The following is a 24,840-nucleotide window of genomic DNA, read 5'->3' as shown; positions in this document are numbered from 1 at the left end:
GGGTTTGTAAAGATATTGTCTGATAATTCAAGACAGCGTTGACTGAGAAAGTCTGCCTGGACATTCTGTGTCTCCACCCAGAGAGAGAGATGCCTCCTGTGCAAGCGGCACACTCTTGGTGCCTCCTTGCCTGTTCACATATGCTACCGGTGTTGCATTGTCCGAGAGTACACGCACCGGATGATCCCACAGGAGAACTAGAAACTCCCAGAGTGCTAAGCGAATAGCCCACAGTTCCAGCCAGTTCATGGACCAAGTCACTTCCATAGAGGACCAGGTCCCCTGGGCCATCTGGTTGAGCCAATGAGCCCCCCAACCCGATAGGGATGCATCCGTTGTCATGACCATCCAGTCTGGAGTCACTAGCAGAAGGCACTTGTGTAGGTTCTTTTGGATGTGCCACCAATGCATTGCTGCCTTGATGCGCGAAGTCCATGCTACTCTGACCGTGTAGTCCTCCAAGAGGGGAGACTACCGACTGAGCAGGTACAGTTGAAGTGGCCACATATGACTTCTGGCCCACATCCAGGGTGGATACAAATTGATCCCAACACCTGTACACAGTCCCAGGCCTTTGGCGCTGGACTCTGCAGTAAATTGTGTAACTGGCTCTGTAGCCTAGACTGTGTGCTGGTGGAAGGGACACTGTCCCTGCCTGAGTGTCAAATAACATGCCCAGGTACTCCAGAGAGTGTGGAGTCAGGTGGCATTTGGGAAGATTAATCACCCATCCGAGAGACTGAAGGTTGATCACCCGGTCTGTCGTCCGAAGACTCTCTTTGTAAGACGACACCTGAATGAGCCAATCGTCCAAGCAGGGATGTACCTGTACTCCCTCCTTCCGGAGGAAAGCCGCAACTATCACCAACATCTTGGAGAAAGTACGTGGTGCAGTAGCGAGGCCGAAGGGCATGGCCTGGAACTGAAAATGTTGACCAAGCACCACAAAGCAAAGAAAACACTGATGAGGAGGCCAAATAGTAAAGTGCAGATATGCTTCTTTGAGATCGAGGCGGTCAAAAGCTCTTCTGGTAAATATGCAAGGCCTTGTTTACTTACTTGTGGTCCAGAACAGGATGGAGATCGCTGCCCTTTTTGGGTACCACAAAGTAAATGGAGTAACGGCCTTGAGCTAAGTCTGCTGGGGGTACCGGGCAAACTGCCCCTAGCTGCTGCGTCTGCCAGTGTCTCTCGTACTGCCTTCTCTTTGGTGGCACATTTGCGGGGTGACTCGAGAAAAAAAATCCACCAAGGGGTGTGCGAACTTCAGCTTGTAATCTTCCCGGATGACCTCCAAGAACCATTCGTCGGAAGTTACCCATGTCCATTCCCCCCAAAATTGAGACTGCCATCCCTCGATAACCAGTAGGGGATGGACCAGGGCCCCATCATTGGGAAGCTCTGGTCGCGGCCTGTGTTCTAGGAACTGAGGCTGTGAGATGGTGCTCTCCAAGAAAAAGTTGTGGCTTCTGTGAAAAATGAGACCTCTGGAAGGTTCCAGCATGTCCTGGGTGGTAGTGCCTCGCCTTCCTGAACCGAGAGCAAGACATGCCTGCTCGCGAGGCCATCCTGGGTTTATCTTCTGGCAGACACTGCCCCTTGGATTTACCTAGCGCTTTAACAATCTTTTCTAGATCTTCCCCAAAGAGAAGTTTCCTCCTGAATGGCAGCCTCGCCAGGCGTGATTTAGAGGCCACATCTGCTGCCCAATGCCACAACCATTTCCAACATTGCGCCGTGACTGCAAATGAAACCTCTTTGGCTGATGCCTACAGATCATAAAGTAGATCTGCAAGGTATGCCAGCCAAGTTTCCAGCGCCAGCAAAAAGCTAACGAGCTCCTCTGTCGAGGAGGCTTTCTGAACCCATGACAGACACACCCAGGCCACATACGATCCACTCGAGGGCGTTTAGGCATAAGCAACTGAAAAAAGGAAGAAGGCCCGGGGAGGGGGGAGTGTAAATAATCAGCCCCCTGAGGTCCCTCTGTTTATTTTAATAGGAAGGCTTTGTGCATGAGAAGCACACATTCCAGGGAGAAAGGTGTACCCTTGGTTCTAGAACCCTCTAAGGTATCCTCTCTCCAGCTGGGGTCTGACATAGCCGAAGCCTGCTCTGTTGGAAGCCGTCTCGACGCCACTTGTGGGGCTGAACGCAGGAGAACAGAAAAGATGGTGCCTGCCAGTATGCACGGCAGAGTCTGACCAGAGATTCCAGCCAAAACAGGAACCTGCGTTTCCTTACCATTTCACACCAGGATCAGCGTTTTGCAGCTTAAGGTGGAGCCAACATGAAGCAGACCGGTGGTGCCCGAACAAGTTGCTTCCCGCCCCCCACCCCCGACATGCCAGCACTGCATGGCGCTCCTCCATCTGGCTTTTTTATTTTTTTGAACTCTCCCCTGCAAGCTTACCTCAGCAGAGCTGCTCTCTTTAAATGCTGTGTCTTTTTTTTTTTTTTTTTGAAAGAGGCAGGCGTGACTGCTGGACCCAGACAGACCAGGGCACCAAGAAGACAGAAGGAACGTTGGGGGGAGGGACCTGGCACCACCTGGTGTACACTAATATCCCAAGCCAGGGAACCTCAACTTCTATCCAGGATCAACTGCGCCCGGGTGACGTGCTAAGAGCCGGATCAACCCAGAGCTGCACAGTTATGACTACATATAGCAAACTTCTGAAGTTCTCTCTATCTCCATCTGCTGGTAGAGGGACATAACCCATAAGTCCTTGATTGATCTGTGGGACACTATGGAATTTGTCATTGATGAACTTAATGTGACACAGATAATAGAGGGGAAGGGGGAAGGGGATTGATATACAACCTTTCTGTGGTATTTTGCAACTACATTCAAAGCGGTTTACATATATACAGGCACTTATTTTATACCTGGGGCAATGGAGGGTTAAGTGACTTGTCCACAGTCACAAGGAGTTGCAGTGGGAATTGAACCCAGTTCCCCAGGATCAAAGTCTGCTGCACTAACCACTAGACTACTCCTCCACTCCAAAGATCGAGATACGATGCCTGCAACCTTGATTGTGAACTTTACTTGAATCAGATAGAGACTTTTCTTTCGCAACAGAGACGTTAAGGTTTAGAATACTGTGATTAGAGTGTACCCGGATGTAACTCGTATAATGCAAAAGAGACAAGAAACAATTTTTGGAAATGAGAGAATAGGTCCAACAGCTAGGGGATCTGTTTTGGTTGAACTTCTCTTGTAAATTGTGTTATTACACTGGAATCTAAGAAATACAAATTTTATGATCCAGTTCATCTGCTAATTTGAACCCTAGGTTTGGGGAAGTTTTGATTCATTCTGAGATTGTCCCTGTGACTTTTACAGCCAGATTTAAATTTGTTCCTTTGCTTGTTAATACTGTTTAATTTCTTAATAAAATTTGTTTTCTTGGTATTGTGATCTCTCCACTTTTTTCTGGACTGAAAATGGTTGGTAGCTATTTATTTTTCCTTATCAGATTTATTGGTGATTTTTCCTTTGTGGGATTTTTTTTTATACCTACCATACTTCTGTATCAAGATATTATTCTTGGATTGTATTGTGAAAAATTCAATTTAAAAAGTCAGTGTTTTCACAAAACAAGTATTATTGCTGGATACCTCTTTGGTTCAAATTGCTAATGAATGTTTGTGCCACTTAGAAGCTTTCAGCTGAAAGAAGGCAGAACACACACCTACTTTACATTTTTTTTTTTTTTTTGCATAGAGGGTGTTTTACTGTGTTTAATCAGTTAAAACCTAAAATTAGAAGCCCTAGTAATAACATATATTAACAGGATCAGTACATGCAACCATGGTAATGCCTTTTAGTAAATCTAGCCCTAAGAGTATAGGGGCAATTCTATCAGTGTCTCCAGATAGATACAGCAACAAGACACACTGAGTGCCAACTCTATCTGGGCCCCAAGATGCCAGTACTGAATACTAGCATAAACCTAAATTGTTACAGTTACATTTAGGTATGACCATTTACATCATATTTATTTATTTATTTGTTGCATTTGTACCCCACATTTTCCCACCTCTTTGCAGGCTCAATGTGGCTTACATAGTACCGTGAGGTGTTAGCCAGCTCCAGTGAAGAAACAAATACAGAGTGATGTTGTTACAGAACATTAGAGAATCAAGAGAAGAAGAGTGATATATTGTTCATTACAGGTTATGGCTTCGTTATGTTGCTGAGTTCAGCATGCCCACTTACACCTGCCAAAGTGTGCGATGGAATGCATACAACTTATAGAGGGGCCCTTTTACTAAAGCCCGGTGCGCACTAATGGAACTAGTGTGTGTTAAATGCTAAGATGCCCATTTTATACCTATGAGTTTCATGGCATTTAGCATGTGCTAAGCTTTAGTAAAAGGGCCCCAGAATAATTTACACACATAAATTAGAGACAGGCCAATGCCCCTATGCTATGCCCATGTATATACCCCCCTTGCAGTTAGATGTTTCCTTACAGAATCACACATAGTGCAATTACAAATTAACCCCTGGATTGTATATATGGCGCCAAAAAGTGGGCACCGATCTAAGGTGTGCACCCAACTAAATTGACGAGCCATTTAGTGCCAATAAGTGGGCACTAATTGGTACCAATTTGAATTTGCGCACACATCTTGCTACTCGCTACTCTAAAACAATGTGTGCCCAAATCCCATAGCATATAACCCAAAAGGGGGTGTGGCCATAGGTGCATGGGCGGGTCAAGGACACTCCTAACATTTGCGCACAGTGTTAAAGAATAAATTGGGGATGTGTACCCAAATTGGGCGCTGGGAATTACACTTGGTTTCGGCAGGCATAAGTCCTGGTGCCCAAATTTGAGTGCTGAGACGGGTAATCTTTTAGTGCAAAATCCAAACTCAAAAAGAATCATTAGAATGCAATCATTAAATCCTATAAAATATTCTACTTATGTCATATTTGTATTGCTGGGTTTGCTTAAAGCCCATAAAATAATTGTGGACAAAAGACCTCAGTGAACAATACAACCAACCTATTTCGTAGGTAAAAACCTTCAGTATATAGTCGGCTCACATTAATCACTGGTCATAAAAAACTCCACAGGATAATAATCCACTTGCAATCATCATCTTCAGCAATATCCAAACAATACAATCTAAAGGTAGAAGATATATCACCATGGAAAGTACTTATCTTTAAAGTTCAGAGTTCAGACACAGTTCCGACAGGGGTTCCCCGTTTCGCTGAAAAAAAGCTATTTCAGGGGATGAAGGGAACCCCTGTCGGGATTGTGTCTGAACTCTGAACTTTAAAGATAAATTCTTTCCATTTTATGTCTGGAATATTGATGGTGATATATCTCCTACCTTTAGATTTTATTGTTTGGCTATTCCTGAAGATGATGACTGCAAGTAGATTATTGTCCTGTGTTTTTTTTTAATGCCCAGTGATTAATGTGAGCTGCCTATATACTGAAGATTTTTACCTACAAAATAGGTGGGTTCTATTGTTCACTGAGGTCTTGTTTCTCCACAATTATTTTAAGGGCTTTAAGCAAATCCAACAATACAAATATGAAATAAGTATAATATTTGCATGCCCCATTATATACAGTGGTGGAAATAAGTATTTGATCCCTTGCTGATTTTGTAAGTTTGTCCACTGACAAAGACATGAGCAGCCCATAATTGAAGGGTAGGTTATTGGTAACAGTGAGAGATAGCACATCACAAATTAAATCCGGAAAATCACATTGTGGAAAGTATATGAATTTATTTGCATTCTGCAGAGGGAAATAAGTATTTAATCCCTCTGGCAAACAAGACCTAATACTTGGTGGCAAAACCCTTGTTGGCAAGCACAGCGGTCAGACGTCTTCTGTAGTTGATGATGAGGTTTGCACACATGTCAGGAGGAATTTTGGTCCACTCCTCTTTGCAGATCATCTCTAAATCATTAAGAGTTCTGGGCTGTCGCTTGGCAACTCGCAGCTTCAGCTCCCTCCATAAGTTTTCAATGGGATTAAGGTCTGGTGACTGGCTAGGCCACTCCATGACCCTAATGTGCTTCTTCCTGAGCCACTCCTTTGTTGCCTTGGCTGTATGTTTTGGGTCATTGTCGTGCTGGAAGACCCAGCCACGACCCATTTTTAAGGCCCTGGCGGAGGGAAGGAGGTTGTCACTCAGAATTGTACGGTACATGGCCCCATCCATTCTCCCATTGATGCGGTGAAGTAGTCCTGTGCCCTTAGCAGAGAAACACCCCCAAAACATAACATTTCCACCTCCATGCTTGACAGTGGGGACGGTGTTCTTTGGGTCATAGGCAGCATTTCTCTTCCTCCAAACACGGCGAGTTGAGTTCATGCCAAAGAGCTCAATTTTTGTCTCATCTGACCACAGCACCTTCTCCCAATCACTCTCGGCATCATCCAGGTGTTCACTGGCAAACTTCAGACGGGCCGTCACATGTGCCTTCCGGAGCAGGGGGACCTTGCGGGCACTGCAGGATTGCAATCCGTTATGTCGTAATGTGTTACCAATGGTTTTCGTGGTGACAGTGGTCCCAGCTGCCTTGAGATCATTGACAAGTTCCCCCCTTGTAGTTGTAGGCTGATTTCTAACCTTCCTCATGATCAAGGATACCCCACGAGGTGAGATTTTGCGTGGAGCCCCAGATCTTTGTCGATTGACAGTCATTTTGTACTTCTTCCATTTTCTTACTATGGCACCAACAGTTGTCTCCTTCTCGCCCAGCGTCTTACTGATGGTTTTGTAGCCCATTCCAGCCTTGTGCAGGTGTATGATCTTGTCCCTGACATCCTTAGACAGCTCCTTGCTCTTGGCCATTTTGTAGAGGTTAGAGTCTGACTGATTCACTGAGTCTGTGGACAGGTGTCTTTCATACAGGTGACCATTGCCGACAGCTGTCTGTCATGCAGGTAATGAGTTGATTTGGAGCATCTACCTGGTCTGTAGGGGCCAGATCTCTTACTGGTTGGTGGGGGATCAAATACTTATTTCCCTCTGCAGAATGCAAATAAATTCATATACTTTCCACAATGTGATTTTCCGGATTTAATTTGTGATGTGCTATCTCTCACTGTTACCAATAACCTACCCTTCAATTATGGGCTGCTCATGTCTTTGTCAGTGGGCAAACTTACAAAATCAGCAAGAGATCAAATACTTATTTCCACCACTGTAACAGCATTGAGTGCCCCTTTTTTGGCGCAGATGTTTGAGCGCTATTTACAGAATGTAGCCCTAAAGTGCCAATTTTCTCAGCACTAAAGTGTGCAAGGTATAAGCAATTGCAGGCTCTCAGTTACAGAACTGCTCTGACCGTGCCATATGAACATCTACTTCAAAAACAGAGAGCTTCCAATAAAGCGGATTCAACAATGCTTATTCTTTGACCAAGTAAACCATCAAATTAAATGTCAGCATGGTACATTATAAATCAAAGAAAACAAAATTTTCATTTACCTGCCAAGACGCTGCACCCAATATTGCGGTTGCCAGGAGGCTGAAAATGACTAGTCGCTCTGAAATTAAGCAAAAATGGCGCATTCCTTTTGACGCCATGACTCTGTCAAGGCTGTTGTGCTCTCCCCTTTGAGAGTAATGGACTTTGTGACAATCATTCAGTTTGGTATGAAATCCCCAGAGAGTTATCAGAAAAATGATATGACAGACTAGCCAGAAAATGCCAAAAATGGAAAACCCTGGTATCACAAAATACCATTGGTTCATGACACTTAGTTTAATGGCTGACAAAACAAAAAAGCTGAGTTCGGTGAACCCAATCAAAATGACTGAAAACCTTCTACAAATTTTACCCTGGTATAAATAAGGTTTCCATCTTTCTGTAACTGAAAGTCCACTGAAGTATACATCAAGAACAGGATCACAAATTAGGCAGAAGAAGAAACAGGCCAAGGCATAGGGGTTTGCCGGAATGGCCAGAGATCTGAAAAATTTCAGCGATATAAAGACACCAAATATCACCAAGTTTGGAACTGCGAGAAAAGACTTCATCCGCAAGTCAATGATCAGCATGGCCAATGCTACAACCAACAGAATGATGCTTATAGAGCTTTCCGCCACCATCATTGTGCTGGCAATAGAAAATCCAACTAGCTCTAAAAATTCTACTGTGGTCAACAATATTGGTCGATAACGAACACAGCCACATATCCGCTCCAACAGAGAACACAACATCCTGATCACCATGGAGGAAAGCAGCAAATATTTGGTTGCTTCTTTTTTCATGTCTTTATCACCAGACTCATCAAGAAAACAGAGCAGGCCAAGCAGAAATCCAAACCAAAGGTTGGAAAGACTCAAACTTGCTGCTTCCATTGAAAAATAGTAGTAGAGAATGCTGGCAATTCCAAGAACAAACAGTCCCAAGATGAAGATGACCAGGATTATGGTATCAGCTGATTTCTCCCATCTGACGTACAGGCCCAAGCAGATGGCAATCAATAAGCTGACTCTGGCTAGGTAGCCCAGATAGCGGACTGAAGTATGCATGTTTGCTTCTCTGTTTGCTTCTTCTAATTTAGTCATTGCTGCATAGAGACAGTGACTGACACAGTAACGTAGTGATCTGCACATGTAAACTAGCTAGAAATGATCACAACCCACTTCAGGAAAAGAAATCTTTGGGCACTCATGCATTGATGATCACTTCTTACACTGTCATGCCCACAAAGTCATCAGCATTTCTTCAACTTTGGACATCCTGGAAAATAAAAAAACAAAAGGCATTGAGTTCAAGGCACTTATAAATGAAGAGAGACCATCCGATATACAAACATTAAAAATTGTAAAGGAGGGGAAAGGGAAGAGATTTAGATTTAAGCTCATGCTTTCAATAGTAGCTCAATGCAAGTTACATTTATAGTAGTTATTTTCCTGTCTTCAGAGAGCTTACAATCTAAGAGGCCCTTTTGATAAGATGTGTTAGGCGCTAAATATGCTTAATACAGCAAAAAGGGGCTAATGCAAGATATGCTAAAGCGTTCTGCATTAGTTTTGTCATTTGCGTGTGGTATTTACTTTTTAGCATCTTTTTGAGAGAATGGGTGTGGATGTGCTAATCAGCTAGTGCTGACATTACTGCCATGCTCTAACATGTCCATATCACAGGAGCCCTTAGTGCCTACTAAAAAGGAGGCAGCGAGTGCTCCTGTATAATTTTTTTAAAGGACACACATTAATGCACACGGCCATATATTCAAGAAATTAGAAAAAAAAAGTGGAATTTACGGCCGTGCTAGAAATGGGATTAGCATATGGGAAAGGGACAGGACAGACCAAGCCCATTTCTTGGTGCAGCTTTGTAAAAGAGCCCCTAAGTTTGTACCAGAGGCAATGGAGGGTTAAGAGACTTGCTCAAAATAACAAGGAGCAGCAGAGGAATTTGAACCTGGCTTCCCTAATTCTCTGCCTGCTGCTCTAACCATTAGGCTACTCCTCCACTCTTCAAAAATACATGAGATTTGCTCTGTGGTACTCCTGAGCTGCTTACAATTCTTTCATAATTAATACAATTAATCCTACAAACATATATATATATATATATATATATATATATATATATATATATATATATATATATATATATATATATATACACACACACACCAAGCTGCGCTAGCAGCTGCCGTGCAACAATGTCGATACAGCCCATTCAAAGTGAATGGGAAGTGCTGGCATTAGCATATGGCAGTCACTAGCTCAGCTTAGTAAACAGGGGGGTTAATATCTTGTCTGAAGAATTTAGTCCTTGTCCTATACAAAGCAGGAACTGGAAAAAATAGCAATCACTATTACTATGTTATCCATTTTGCTCGGTCAAAGGACAACCCTATATTAGGGGTGGTCACGTGACCTTAACCAATATGGACGCATAGGCTTTGCTCTCTTGCCAGCTTCGCTTTTCTGGGACACATAGCAGTGTGAATTTGACATAATGGCATCAAAAACCAATAGAAATGATGGCTCGCACACTCACCACCCTGCCTCCAAGCGGAACAAGTCTGACGCCTCAACTCCTGAAAAGGACCCCCAGGCGCCACTGCTTCCTGATAAAATGGAATCTCTTGTGGATGATATTAGGGCGTTACACGCACTGATGTAGCAAAATCTTTCTGCTACCTCTGAAATTAAGTCTGAATTGACAGCGATCTCAACTCAGCTTGTCCAATTTAATGCCCAAATTGAGTTCCTCAAAGACCATAAGTCAGCTCATGATGCACTTCATCTGGAGACGAGCCGGAAGCTAAACAAAATTGATTTCTTACGAGAGATTGAAGACCTCTCTAATCGCTTAAGAAGAAACAACATTCGCATACTTGGGCTCCCCGAGTAGTCCGAGGGTAAGGACATGATTCAATTTTTAAAAGCACTCTTCATAAAAATCGCTGCGCTTCCAACTGACTCCATTATTGACATAGAACATGCTCACCGTATTGCGATGCGGCCTGTTTCTGGAAAAAACTACCTGCGCCCTGTAATTGTTAAATTTTTGCAGTACGACCAGATGATGTCAATTTTAAATGCTGCTCGATCAAAATCTCCGGTGCTTCATGGAGAGGCAAAACTTATGCTTGTTCCTGATTTCTCTAAGGATACTGCCAAAAAGCGAAAGCTGTTCCTGTCGATGCGTCCTAAGTTGAAAGCTGTGGGAGCCCAGTATGGTCTGCTGTATCCTGCGACTATGCGTATAACTTATCAAAATGTTACTAAGTACTACAGCGACCTTGCTGATTTGCAGAAATTCCTTGAAGGTGGTTCACACACTGCAAATTGATGTTTTGAAGCTAAGCATGTGAATAAGGTTTACAACTTTTCTCTGTTTCATGTTTCTCTTTTTAAGGAGATATGTTTTCATGGCTGCTTTGTGACTTTTGTCACTACAATATTCTATGCTGGCTTAAGCTCTCCCAAGTGTGTATATATCGGGCTCATGTGCCCCGTTCTGGGTTATCTCATTTTTGTTTTTTCGTCTCCTTATCGGAGTATGTTTTTTTCCTCTAAGTTTTTTTGCTTATTGAAATTTTTCACTTGATCACATTTGTCTTCTTTTTTCTTTTTCTTGGAGGATATTAATTTTACTTGTTATCTCCTATTTTTCTCTCATGCACAGGCTCTCTGGGTTGGCAAGGTATGGCTAGTTTTGTATTTTACATACCTTTATGATGAATCTGCGATTGTTATCCCTTAATATAAAGGGAATCTCCAATCCCATCAAAAGAAAAAAGCTTGTATTATATCTGAGAAAAAAAAGCAGATATCTGTTTTTTACAAGAAACTCATTTGGATGCACAAGAAAGCTCTAAGCTCTTGGGTAAATGGTTTGATCAATGCTTTGTCAGTCCTGCAAACGGTCGGAAAAATGGTGTCATTACTCTCCTCAGAAAATCCCTGCCTTTCCGCTTAGTCTCTCATGCCAATGATAATGAAGGAAGATGGTCTTGATTAGAAGGAATCCTTGATGATAACCCTATAATACTAATCAATGTCTATGCTCCAAACACTGACGATCCAAATTTTTTCCAAAGAGTCAACACGTCTGGTCTAAATGCTCTTCTCTGTCATACCATAATTGGAGGTGATTTTAACTTCCTAATAGATCCCTTTTTGGATAGGTCCTCAAATTGCAGACCTGCTAAGCTTAAGGTTAGAAACATGCTAAATAATCTTATGCATTCTAATGGATGGTCTGATCTCTGGAGATTACTTTACCCAACATCTAGAGATTATTCTTTCTTCTCATCCCCTCATCATACATACTCAAGACTAGACTACTTGTTGGGCACCAAGGACCTGGTTCCTATGCTGTCAGCTGCAAAGATTCATGAAATATCGATCTCTGACCATGCAGCTGTTTCATGTGACTTCAATTGGTCTTCTAGCAAGACCAAATCTTCTTCCTGGAGACTTAATACCACTCTACTGTCGGACACTCTATTTCTACAGCACATATCTCAAAAATCTACTGAATTTTTTGACATCAACAAAGACTCTGTACCGTCTTTTATGACAGTTTGGGAAGCATATAAGTCCTGGCTGAGAGGCGAAATAATTAGCTACTCATCTCATCTTTGTAAGGCTAATAATGCTAAAATCTCTAGTCTTGAAAAAGAAATCCATCAGCTTGAAACAACTTTATATGCATCTTCGTCTAAATCTATTATTCAAAAGCTCAGGTTGCTTAAAATGCAATATAACTCTATGTTGCAAGTATCTCTAAAGCAATTACTTTTAAGCAAAATACTGTATATTACTCAGAAGCAAACAAAGCTGGCAAGCTGCTTGCATCTTATCTCAAAGGCAAGAAAATTAAGTAGCATATATCTGCTGTTCAGTCATCCACAGGATCCTCCTTGACCTCCTCTTCTTTAATTCTTGATGCTTTTGAATCCTTTTACACGTCACTTTATTCTTCAGAGGCTGCAGCTCAAGACCTTGAAATCTCCAAATTTCTTTCATCATTGAACTTACCTCACTTCAAGGAGCATCATATTAATCAACTTAATCAACCTATTTCACTTGAAGAGATTCTCTCTGAAATTAAAAAGCTGCCTATAGTTAAAACTCCAGGACCAGATGGTCCACCAGCGGTGTTCTACAAGTCCTTTTCATCTTCCTTATCAGTTCATCTAAGGACTTATTTCCAAGCCTTGCTTGAGTCACCCTCCTCAGTTCATTTCTTGGACGCGAACATTGTAGTGTTGCCTAAACCTAATGGAGATTGCACTCTTGTACAAAATTACAGGCCAATCTCACTTTTAAATACAGATTATAAAATCTATGCAAAACGTTTGTGTTGTAGACTAGAGAAAATTATTCACTCACTCATACACAGAGACCAGGCTGGCTTTATTAAGTCTCGATATGGTGCTAATAACACTAGATTGCTATGAAATGTCATCCACTTTCCTCGGTCAAAGGACTACCCTATATTATCTGTTTCTTTAGACGCTGAAAAAGCCTTTGACCGGGTAGAGTGGACATACCTGTTCAGTGCTCTTGGGCAATTTGGTTTTCCTGAACCCTTTATTTATATGCTGCAGCTATTGTACTCAGCCACAAGGGGCTAAAGGGGAATTTTCTAAATCATTTGTTTTACACAGAGGCACCAGGCAAGGTCGCCCCATCTCTCCATTGTTGTTCAGTCTGGCTCTTGAGCCCTTGCTGGTGGCTATTCGTAAATTTAAAGATATAGCTGGTGTCTCTCTGGGTAAAGAGGAGTTCAAACTCTCAGCCTATGCGGATGATATCTTCTTGTACCTCACTAACCCACAATCATCTATGAAAGCTCTCATCAATCTAATTTCCCAATTCTCAAAGATTTCAGGTTACAAAATTAATTGGGATAAAATGGAGTTGATGCCTTTGAATGATATTTGTATTCCCTTTTTCATTCAAGGCTTCCCTCTCAGAAGGGTAACATCTTCCATCAAGTACCTTGGTGTTTTCTTTGAAAGGGATCTTCTAACCACTATCAAAGCTAACTCTGACAAATTACTTGCAAAACTTGAGGCCTCTTTAACAGCGTGGTCCCCACTTAATCTTACTTGGTGGGGTAGGCTGGATACTATTAAAATGATGATAGTGCCCAAGATCACATGTGTTCCGAGTATGATTCCCCCTCTCTTTCCTTGCTTTTTCTATAAGAAACTGGAAAAGCTACTCTCTAATTTTTTATGGAACCTTAAGGCACCCAGTTAAAGCTGTGGGTAACATAGGCTTGATTGAAAGGAATTGGACAGGCTGCCTATACATATAGCATTTCATGAACACAAGAATGAAGCTCTCTCCAGTGAGTGTTAGCAGTAAATTTGAGAGACTGAGATCATACTCCACATACCCTGGCTTAGGAGTGAAGTTCATTGCCATCATGATATGTGCAAAACTAATCTATCTGGAGACACTGCCCCAAAAGAGAACTCACTGAAGCTGTTATGGTAAGCACTGGCTTGTGAAACAGTAGTAGCAGAAATACAATCATACTTCTCCTACATATGAGTTGTATATAGGAAAAACTCATATCTTTGATCAAAGCCTGCTGGGGAGAAATATGGAGAGTACTTGCAAGGATTGAAAATCAGTTACGCCAAAATCATAGTGGCCCTTTTTCTAAAGTGCACTGGGCTCTTAATGCACGGTTGAGCGTGTGGTAACAACCAATGCACAAACACAGTTAACTGCTTTTGGAATACTTTTGCCATTGCTGTGTGCTAAACTGCCCGTTAATAGCAATTTTTGGTGGGGCAGAGAATGGGCAATTGCAATATTTAATACACTGCACTTACCATCACTTAAATGGAAGATGCTAAGTTATTCCGCATTAACTGCTACCTCAGCACTGTGTGCTAAGGCAAATTAAAGCATGACCGGTATTAACAAATGCAGGAAATGCTGTCCAGAAGTTACTGCATTAGTTTTGTGGATACCACACGTTAATTTCCTGTGTTAAGTCATCGTAATTGTGAAACCTAATGCATTTTAATAAAAGGTTTACTGTTCTGAGACAAAAAGACATGGGCTAACTGGGCAGATATAAGTGAAGAGCATTTTCAATATGACGTCTAAATCCAACTTTGTCCATTTTGCTGAAAACATCCAAAAATCAAGTGGTGAACACGGCCATTTTTGAGCCTGAAAAATGTCTAATTTTTTGTATTGAAAATGGCCATTTCCTACACGTTTTATGCTCAGTGCATTTTTCTTTTGTGACCACTTTTGAAATCAGAATGTGCAAGAGAAAAATGAACAAAGACAAGCCATTAGGACATCTGGGGGATCAGCATTCTTAGGAGACCTGGCCACACAGACATCCCAGCAGAGCAGCGGGCCACCCTAAGAAGAACTGCAGTAGACTTCACATAAAAGGTCCCAGGTACACATCTCACCATTACCCCCTTATATTGTATGGTGAGCCCTCCAAAACCCACCAAAAATCTACTGTACCCAATTATATTTATTTATTTATTGTATTTGTATCCCGCACTTTCCCACTAAAAGCAGGCTCAATGCGGCTTACATAGTAATAGGTAACAGAATTTTATTATGTAAAGTAGGAAATTAAGTATAACATTATAGAAGGATGGATGGGTAGTAAATGGATGGGTAGGTAGGTAGAGCAGGTGATAGAGAGAGGCAGGTAAGGTGGGAGATAGATTCAGATTAGTAAAATATCAGTATAGGCATCTACATGGTTAGCGCGCGCACACTAAGTGTAGGCACGCCAAAAACACTAATGCACCTTAGTAAACAGGGCCCTTACACTTATGCCTGCAGGTGTCACCTATATATGTGTACAATAGGTTTTTTGGTGGGTTTTGGACGGCTCACACTTTTCACCACAAGTGTAACAGTGCGATATAGGCCTGAGTCCCCTTCTCTACAGTCCACTGCAATGATCAACAGGCTACTCCAAGGACTTGTTTGCTGCACTAATAAGACTGGCCATAATATCTGGAGCTGTCATACGCTAATCATAACAAAGGCCACTTTTTAGCACAGCTTATCTATGGCTTGTATTTTATAGATTGCCTTTACAATTTTAGCTTAAGCTGGCTGAAAACATTTTGCAAACAGGTTACAGTAAAGGAGTACCTGAAACAGGAAATAATTACTTATCCAAGGTCACAGAAATGTCAGTGGGAATAGCCACTAAGAGGGGCATTAAAAAAAAAAAAAAGTCCTGCTCATAACATCAAAAAAGACGGCCATCTCACAGGCATAATCAAACAGGAAAAACATCAAGATTTCCTGTTCAATTATGGCTGTGAGATGGCCGTTTTTGCACTGAAAACGTCCAAAATGAATAGCCATTTTCCAAAATGAAATGTCCATTTTTTTAATGACAAAAAAACCATGGATATGAACGCCTGTCTGGCATCATTTTCAAAAATATGATCACACAGACATCCCTGCAGAACAGAGGAGTAGCTTAGTGGATGGATATTTTTGCACTGAAAACATCCAAAATGAATAGCCTTTTTCCAAAGTGAAATGTCCATTTTTTTTGAATGACTTAAAACCAGGGACATGAACATCTGTCTGGCATCATTTTCAAAAATATGGCCAGACATCCCTGCAGAACAGATGAGTAGCCTAATGGTTAGTACAGTGGGCTGTAACCCAAAGGACACAAGTTCAAACCCCACTACAACTATTTTTTTTGTAAATGTGGTTCCATCAGGACCTGAAAAATACCTACTGTATCTGAATGTACACCACTTCAATAGCCTTTAGACTTGCGGGTGTCATATATTTAGGTACAGTAGGTATTTTATGTTTCTGAAAGGCTAAGAAATTGAACTCAGAAGTAAATGGGAGGTTCACATTTAAAATGTTCATTTCCGTATGAACAAGGACTACATATCTTTCCTGAGTTCAGCATCAGCCAGATTAGCAATACTTACACGAACTTCGGAGATTATCCATAATGAGATTTTAAAATGTATAGACTATTAGTATTCCTATTATCCCTACACATTACTAATTCACTAACAAAAATTCTCTTTGGAATGGAGAAGTAGCTTAATGGATAGTGCAGTGGGCGAGAACCTGGGCTTGATTCCTAGATTTAGATTTTTTCTTGTCTTATCATCTGCATTCCAGGTTTGAGTTTTGATGAAGAGATACCTTTTTAAAATTAAAGTCTACCAATAGTTTTGGAAACTCAAAAGAATTAGGATTTCTCTTGCATTAATAATTATCTTCTAGAGCAGTAGTTTTCAATTCAGTCCTCAGAGTTCACCTGGCCAGTCAGGTTTTCAGGATATCCACAATGAATATGCATGACAGAGATCTGCATACCAAGAAGGCAGTACATGTAAATTTCTCTCATTAATATTCATTTGGCTATCCTGAAAACCCAACTAGCCATGTCGAGTGGTCCCCAAGAGGGCCTTCAACCAACTCAACCATCTTCTTCTTCTCCATATTAATAAAATGTATTAAATGTTAATAAATGATATCTGTTGTGATATTATACAAAGGAATGAAGGAACAGGAGTCTATTACCAATATATGAAAAGATTATCAGTAATAAGACTGACATATACATATATCAAAGAAAAAAGTAGCAAAAATATCCCCCGTTTTAAAAGATTCTGCCAATTTTTACATTCTGGAGTGGAGATGTAGCTTAGTGGCTACAGCACTTATACTATTTATGATATTGGGCAAATCAGTTAACCCTTCACTGCCTCAGGTACAAACTTATGGACCCTTTTACTAAAGCTTAGCAAGCACCAATGGAATTAGCGCATGTTAAATGCTAAGAAGCCTTTTTTATACCTATGAGTGTCTTACAATTTAGCACATGCTGATTCTGTTAGCGAGCACTAAGCTTTAGGAAAGGGTTCAGTAGATTGTACGTCCCTTGGGGACAGGAAAATGTCTAGTATACTTGAATAGGTGATTGTGCATCTTTCCATCTCTACAAAATGGTAATATTACAAAAATACTTGTAAGTCAGACCACTTGAAATTGCAGGACACAGAGGCTGTAAGACAGGGCATACAAATAGCAAATGAAATTTAATGTGGACAAGTGCAAAGTGATGCACTTTAAGAAGAACAGCCCAAATTATAGCTTCATGATGCTAGGTTCCACATTAGGAGTCACCAACGAAGAAAAAGATTTAGAGGTCATCGTGGACAAACATTAAGATCTTTTGTTCAGTGTAAGGCAGTGGCCAAAATGGCAAAAACAATGTTAGGAATTATTAGGAAAGGAATAGAGAATCAAAAAATATCATAATGCCTCTGTACTGCTCCATGGTGAGACCGCATCTTGAGTATTGTGTGCAATTCTGGTCACCGCATCTCGAAAAAGATATAGTAGATCAGAAAAGGTACCAAGAAGGGTGACCAAAATGAGTTAGGGGATGTGAGGACTTTCATAAGCAGAAAGGCTAAAGAGGTAAGGGCTCTTCAGCTTGGAGAAGAAACAGCTGAGGGAAGATATGAATTGAGGTCTATAAAGTGTGGAGTGGAATGGGTAAATGTGAATTGTTTATTCTTTCAAGTACAAAGATAGAGGACACTCCATGAAGTTACACAGTGGCACAAATAAAGCAAATAGGAGAAAATATTTTTTTTCACTCAGCAAATAGTTAGCTCTGTAACTCCTGCCAGAGCAAATGGTAAAAGCAGTTAATGTAGCTGGGTTTTAAAAAGGTTTGGACAAATTCCTGGAGGAAAACTCTTTAAACAATTAAGGTATACCTGAGGAAAACCACTGCTTATCCTTGGAATTACAAAGCATGGAACCTTGCCACATTTGGGGACTCTGCCAATTGCATGTAATCTGGACTGGCCACTGATGGAAACAGGATACTGGGTAGAGGGCCCATTAGTCTGACTCAGTAGGGCAACCCTTATGTTCTTCTGTAACTCACTTTGAGCTACTATTGAAGTGTGAGCTAAAGACAAAAGAATAAATAGAAGCAGGTCTGAGGATTATTGTATCTTCATAAGTACCTGCCTTTTTCTTTCTTTTTTTTTATTAATTAAATTTTTTACACGTAAAACATGCAATTTGAAATACATTGTATAACTTGATTGGTTCAATAAAACAAAATTAGTCATGATATTAAAAGTTACAAGTACATTCATTAAACCTAGAAGGAAAAAACAAGTTATACAATTGATCAGACCACAATTCAGTCAATGGGGGAGGAGTGATTCAAGTACCTGTCTTTTAAAATTAGAACCAGTTAGAAATATGGACAACTCATTTAAATTTGATGAACACAGAAATATAGAATCAAGGCAGATAAATACTATGCCGGTCTATCCAGTCTACCCATCCATGCCATCTACTCTCCTTATCACTCCTTTAGAGATCCTATGTATTTGTCTCAAACCTTCTTGAATTCAGAGAGTTTTCATCTCCACCACCTCCACTGGGAGGTTGTCTCACAAATTCACCATTCTTTCCATTAAAAAGTATTTCCTCAGGTTACTTCTTAGTCTATCTCCTTTCATCTTTATCCTATATCCTCTCATTCCAGAGGTTCCTTTCAATTGAGACTCGTCTCCATTTATGCCATGGATGTATTTAAACGTCTCTATTATATCTCCCCTCTCCTGTCTTTCTTTTAAAATATACATACTAAGATCTTTTAAGTCTGTCCCCATATGAAAACCACCGACTGTTCTGCCCCAATTGCATGGGGCAGCTTGTGTTGTGGGAGACACACATCTATTAAGTTATATATATGAATCAGACCCCTACATTTCTGTGGTCCTCTGTGATTACCTCTTACGAATACCTGTGCTTTGCTCTTAATGACTTTTGGAGCTTTGTAGTAGAGAATGACGCAGTAACGGCAACACTGAAAAAAACTTTTTACCACCCCACAGGAACAGTAAAAAGCCTTGTTCCCGTGGTAAAAAAAAATCCTCTCCTCCCCATGGGTGTCACCACTTACAATTTCCTGCAGTCAGATGGCAGATTTAGCAAATTAAAAAAGGTCAGCTCCATGGCCTTCCTCCTGTCAAGTCCTGCCCTCTCTATTGCAATTTCCTGCTTAGCGTTAAACAGGAAGTTGCAGTAGAGGTGTCAGGACTTGGCGGGACGAAAGCCATGGAGCTGGCCTTGGTGAATTGCTGCCAGCTGGCTGCAGGAAAGGCAGTGTGCTTACTTACCTTACTGATACTGCCGGCAGCCCAAAAACTGAAGGACAGCAGTGCAGGGAGCCAGAAGGGAGCAATTTGGAAAGAGTTGATCGAGGAGGGAGGTTGGACTGAGAACTGGAGACAGCATAACGACTTAAGCCTATGAGGTTAGTAGTCTCTTTTCCCTCTCCTCCGCACAGCTGTCATCCCCGTTCACCCAAAGCAAGCAAACCTATGAGCTGCTCTGTCCACGTTGTCATTCTTTATTGTTGGTAATATTTGATCTCGATTATATTTTCAAGCATGCTGGCTTGTGCAGCATACAGATATACAAAGAGGAAGCATTGGTTTTCATCTGTAGTAATTAGTTCTAAATTGTAAATCATTGTGTCATTTGGAGGGTCTAGTTATAGGGACTCCCTGTATTCGTGCAGAAATATTTTCACCTGGTAAAGGGCCACCAAAACAGACCTGTTACGAGTATCAGGTGCTTAGCAATGAAACTTACTATTTATAAGTACAATTTAAAAAAATAATTTAATTAGATTGAGACCTGGGAGATTTTAACATCTTTTTTTCCCGTGCCTACACCAAAATAAGAAGACGGCATGTGGGAACTTGCTCCTTTTGTTTTGTGGAATGCAGTGAGGGGCAGATAATCAAAAGCCCTGCGCTGTTCCAAACAGCGCTCTAAAAATAGCGCTGGAACAGCGCGGGGCTTTACCGCACCGATGATCAGAGATAATGCATGCAAATTTAAGCAGCACAATTATCTCTGATCAAGGGGTAGAAGTGTGAGCGAATTGTGCCGAGCATACACTCAGCACAATCCTCCCGCACTTGTTTGACAGGTCTGAGCTGTCAAAATCCCAAACCTGTCAAACACAAGGGATGGAGGTCCAGGGGACAACCAGGCCCCAACTACCCCTGCCCCGAGCAAGGCAAAACGGGGGCTGCTTGTATTTTCACCCTCAGGGTATTAATTCAACACATTAACTTTTACTCTACTACTATATCACTTTGTATTTGTTCATACCGAAACTGGCGATCGCCATTAAGGTACTACGTAAGCCACATTGAGCATGCAAATAGGTGGGAAAATGTGGGATACAAATGTAACAAATAAATAGTGATTTTTTTTACTGTGTGGCTGTGCAGTTAACTGTGCTGTGGTAATGTTAGTGCTGTGTTTCAGTATTTCAAGCACCAGCCACTAATAGTTCTCCCTTCAGGAGAGGGGCTAATCAAAGACTCAGACTCGAGGAAAAGAAAAATAAATGGAGCACTGCTTTTTTTTTTTAGAAAACACTAACTGCATGCAAATTATATGCACACTGTTGGTGTTCAGCATTGGTCAGTAAAGGGCTTGGAATTTTCTGGCGCATGCCCACAAGAGCTGTGCGGTAAACGCAGCTCTTGTGCGCATGTCCAATGAAGGGGGGGGGGGAGCAAGAAGGCAGCGGTAGGAAGTAGGAAGCAATGGGATAAGTGTGCGGGGGAGAAAAAAGGCTGCTGCTGCTGCTGCCTGAGGAGAAGTTAGGAGGCAAGCACGGATGTAAAAGTCACCCTGCCCCAACAACTAAAACCTACCGACAGTTCAGGAGCTGTCAGTAGGTTTTAGTCGTTTGGGCAGGGAGTTTCCTTAAGCTGAGCACTGAGCACTGTACAGAATTGCTAATGAGCTCATTTTAATACAAGTGAGCCTATTAGCATAAGACTTTTTGTCACTGCTTCCATGCACAGTAAAGCAGTGGCTGAAAGCCTCTGTGAATTAGCAGCAAAAAAAAAAAAAAAAAAGTTTCATTTAGACTAGTGAAATGTTGCAAGTCAGGTTTCAGCATTAAGCCATCGATCAGTATGTACAGAATTATAATCCATCTCAGTGCAATCTTGTTATCAACTGTATTAAATAAACAACGGACTTGAGGAAAGAGTCAATTCTTGGTAACAAGCAGCCCCAGGTTTAAGCCTCTGGATATACAGGGCCAAAGTTAACGCCTTGTAGAGGCCAGAAGACTGACCATTTTAGTAGCTGCCCTAGTCTGGACCAACTCCATTCTGTTTATATCTTTTTGAAAGTGCGGTCTCCAGAATTATACACAATATTCTAAATGATGCTCCTGTGTCAGAATCTGGTGAGACCTCATCACCTCCTTTTTCCTACTGGCCATTCCTCTCCCTATGCACCCAAGCATCCTTCTAGCTTTTGCTGTCACCTTTTCTTCCTGTTTTGCCATCGTCACATATGATCACACCCAAGTCCCACTCCTCTTTTGTGCACAAAGGTTCTCCCCCTGCCCCCCAAATGTACTGATCCCTCAGCTTTTACAGCACAAATGCATAACCCTGCATTTTTTTAGCATTAAATTTCTGCTGTCAAATTCTGGACCATTCTTCAAGCTTTGCTAGGTCTTTCCTCATGATATCCACATCATCAGGGTTGTCTATCCTATTGCAGATGTTGGTATCATCTGCAAAGAGGCAAACCTTACCAGACAGCCCTTCAGCAATACTGCTTACAAAAATGTAAAAAAAAAAAAAATGGCCCAAGAACCGAACCTTGCCAAGCACCACTGGTAACATCCCTTTCCTCAGTGTGAGCTCTATTTACCACTATCCTGTCACCTTCCACTCAACCAGCTCCTAGCCCACTCAATCACTTTAACACCCATACAGAGGGTACTCTATTTATTAGTTGTCTATATGGAACTGTCATAGGCTTTGATAAAATCTAAATACATTACACCTAGCACTCTCCCTCGATCCAACTCTCTAGTAAACTAGTCAGAAACTAATCAAATTTGTCTGAGAAGACCTGCCTCTAGTGAAACAATGTTGCCTTGAATCCTCTAATCCATTGGATTCCAAAAAGAACACAAGAATTGCCATAAAAAGAACATAAGAATAGCCATACTGGGTCAGACCAATGGTCCATCCAGCCTATTATCCTATTTCCAACAGTGGCTAATTCAGGTCACAAGTACCTGGCAGAAGCCCATTTAGTAGCAACATTTTATTCTACCAATCCCAGGGCAAGCAGTGGCTTCCCTCATGTCTCTCTCAATAACTATGGACTTTTCATCCAAAAACTTGTCCAAACCTTTTTTTAAACCCAAATACAATAACCACTGTTACTATATCCTCCAGCACCGAGTTCCACGGCTTAACTTTTCTTTGAGTGAAAAAATATTTTCTTATACTTGTTTTAAAAGTATTTCCATTTGATTTCATTGAGTGTCCCCTGTTCTCTGGCATTTCCAAGAATGGTTGGCATCTGCTAATTTGGTGACCCAAATGTAAATAAAAAGGTCCGATTTATTTTCAACTTACACTTGATACCTCTCAAACCATTAAATTACTGTTAACACTAACAATTTGAAGCTTTTATCATCTTTTTCAACAATATAAATTAATGTGTTCCTTTTACTAAGTTATGTTGAATGTGAAGGTAAAAAAAACTTTGTACTGCAGGATGCACTTAGTCATATTTCAGTAACTTTGAAATCTCCACAAGCTATGCGTGCGCTAAAAAAATGTTTCTAATTTTTTGAAGGGGTGTGAGAGGTGGAGAGAGTGGGCATTCCTAATCTAACAGGTTGGCGCAGGATACCACTTGAACCCTTACCGCCTGCAAAATTGGTGGCTGTAAGTGCTCATGCAATAATTTTCAAGTACTTGTGCCCTAATGGCAGCACAGTCATTAATGCAGAAGAAAGGCATTTTTACAGCTATGGTAAAAATGCACTTTTTGCCACAGCTTTGTAAAAGGACCCCTTGTCAGTAGTGAAACGTCCATTATAGCTCTCCAGTCATAGTGCATAAACTTGCTACACAAAGAAGTCTTGAAAGAAACTTCACTTATGAACCTCCACTACATTTTTTTTTTTTACTTAAGATTTTATCAAGTAAGGCAGAGATCTCCAGCAGTGACCCAGTTTCGGAAAAGAGACGTGCTGGCAGTCCTTATGTATTTTCCTACTACTTGCTTCCAAAAATATCAAGTCACATACGTATTCGCCTGCCCTCGCACCCTTCCCCACAAACACTAAGACCGGGGGACGATCTGCCCTCACCCTTCTTCTCCTTGTCCACGATCAGGCACCTCCCTCTGTCAAACTCATACCTGAGGTTACCCACCAACAATCCTACAGGTTTCTTTCTCCGTGCCCCCGTCCCCTATAAAACAACTTATCTCCCACTGAGGCGTCCCGCCTTGCCATTGCCAAAGCAACAGGAAGTAGCGTCAGAGGAGGACGGGACGCAGGCAGCCTGCAGGAGAAGAAAAGCTGCGGGGCCTGCGGGTGATCTAAAAAAAACCAAAAAACAGAGAGCTATATGGGAACGGGGTTTGCGGGAATCCCACGGGGATGGAAGTAGTTCCTGTGGGGCTCCCGTAGGAGTGTAGACACCGGTGACCACCTACCTACCAACTACCCAGGCCTCTCCAAGACGTCCAAGTACCGCTTCCGCCTTCCTTCAATAATTCAGCGCAGCCGCACTTGCTTTCTCTCTGTTCGGGCTGATGTAGCCAAGCTCACGCTGACACCCATACGGACCAGCAGCAGCATCTGAGGTCATCATCACTAGATCGCTGCACGACACGTGGAGATCGCCACGCGCCAGTAGATCACCTCTCTGGTGTCGCTGGCTCGGCTCGTGCAGGTGTTAGTGTGAGCCTCGCTGCATCAGCAAGGGCGGAGGGTAAATGTGGCCGTGCTGAATTATTAAAGCGAGAACTCGTTGCACAGTGCTATTTAACCGTGGTTTGCCACCAAAGCGGTAAGTGTTTAAAAATAATGCACATGGAGTTATTTTCTTCTATTTTATTTTTTTAATCCATGCCTGTTCTACAATGTATAAAACGTATTGATGGATTTGGAGGCGTAGTTAAGGGCAAGCGGAGCCTGCATAAGTTATAGGTAGAGCATGAATTTAAGCTGTTCTGAATATAACTTAAGCCAACTAAATAAAAGCTCTACCCTATACATGAATGGTAACAAAGTTACTGCTTATATGGATTGTTCAATAAAAAAAAATAGTATCACTTTATTCTTTTTTTTTTTTTACATTTATGAACGTCTGTTTCAGGGTTGCCAGGTGGAAAATTTTTTTCCAGCCTAAAGGAGCCCAAAATCCAGCCCAAAACCCGCCCAAACTCAAACCCCGCCCCTGACACCCCCGCCCCCGCGTCATCACC

The 24,840-nt window shown here is 41.6% G+C and overlaps 1 protein-coding gene across 4 annotated transcripts in view; it reads right to left on the bottom strand.

The window, feature by feature from the left end:
- Positions 1 to 24,404, bottom strand: part of TMEM168 (transmembrane protein 168) — a 63,246-nt gene extending 38,842 nt beyond the window's left edge. The window contains exons 1-3 of one of the 4 annotated variants that reach the window (XM_030217117.1): positions 24,067 to 24,404; positions 18,249 to 18,445; positions 7,477 to 8,737 (exon numbers count right to left, since the gene is read on the bottom strand). In XM_030217117.1, coding sequence (XP_030072977.1) covers positions 7,477 to 8,610 — 1,134 coding nt within the window. In that variant the 5' untranslated portion in view covers positions 8,611 to 8,737; positions 18,249 to 18,445; positions 24,067 to 24,404. Of the gene's footprint in view, positions 1 to 7,476; positions 8,738 to 18,248; positions 18,446 to 23,766; positions 23,860 to 24,066 lie in introns of those variants that run through there. The other 3 variants (XM_030217120.1, XM_030217119.1, XM_030217121.1) reach the window with 3 other exon arrangements.
- Positions 24,405 to 24,840: the final 436 nt, after the last annotated feature.

This window comes from Microcaecilia unicolor, chromosome 10 (assembly GCF_901765095.1).
Source record: "Microcaecilia unicolor chromosome 10, aMicUni1.1, whole genome shotgun sequence".
In the NCBI taxonomy this organism is placed as follows: Eukaryota; Metazoa; Chordata; class Amphibia; order Gymnophiona; family Siphonopidae; genus Microcaecilia; species Microcaecilia unicolor.
The sequence above is the reverse complement of the archived record's forward strand: the minus strand, read 5'-3'. Positions and strand labels throughout refer to the sequence as shown.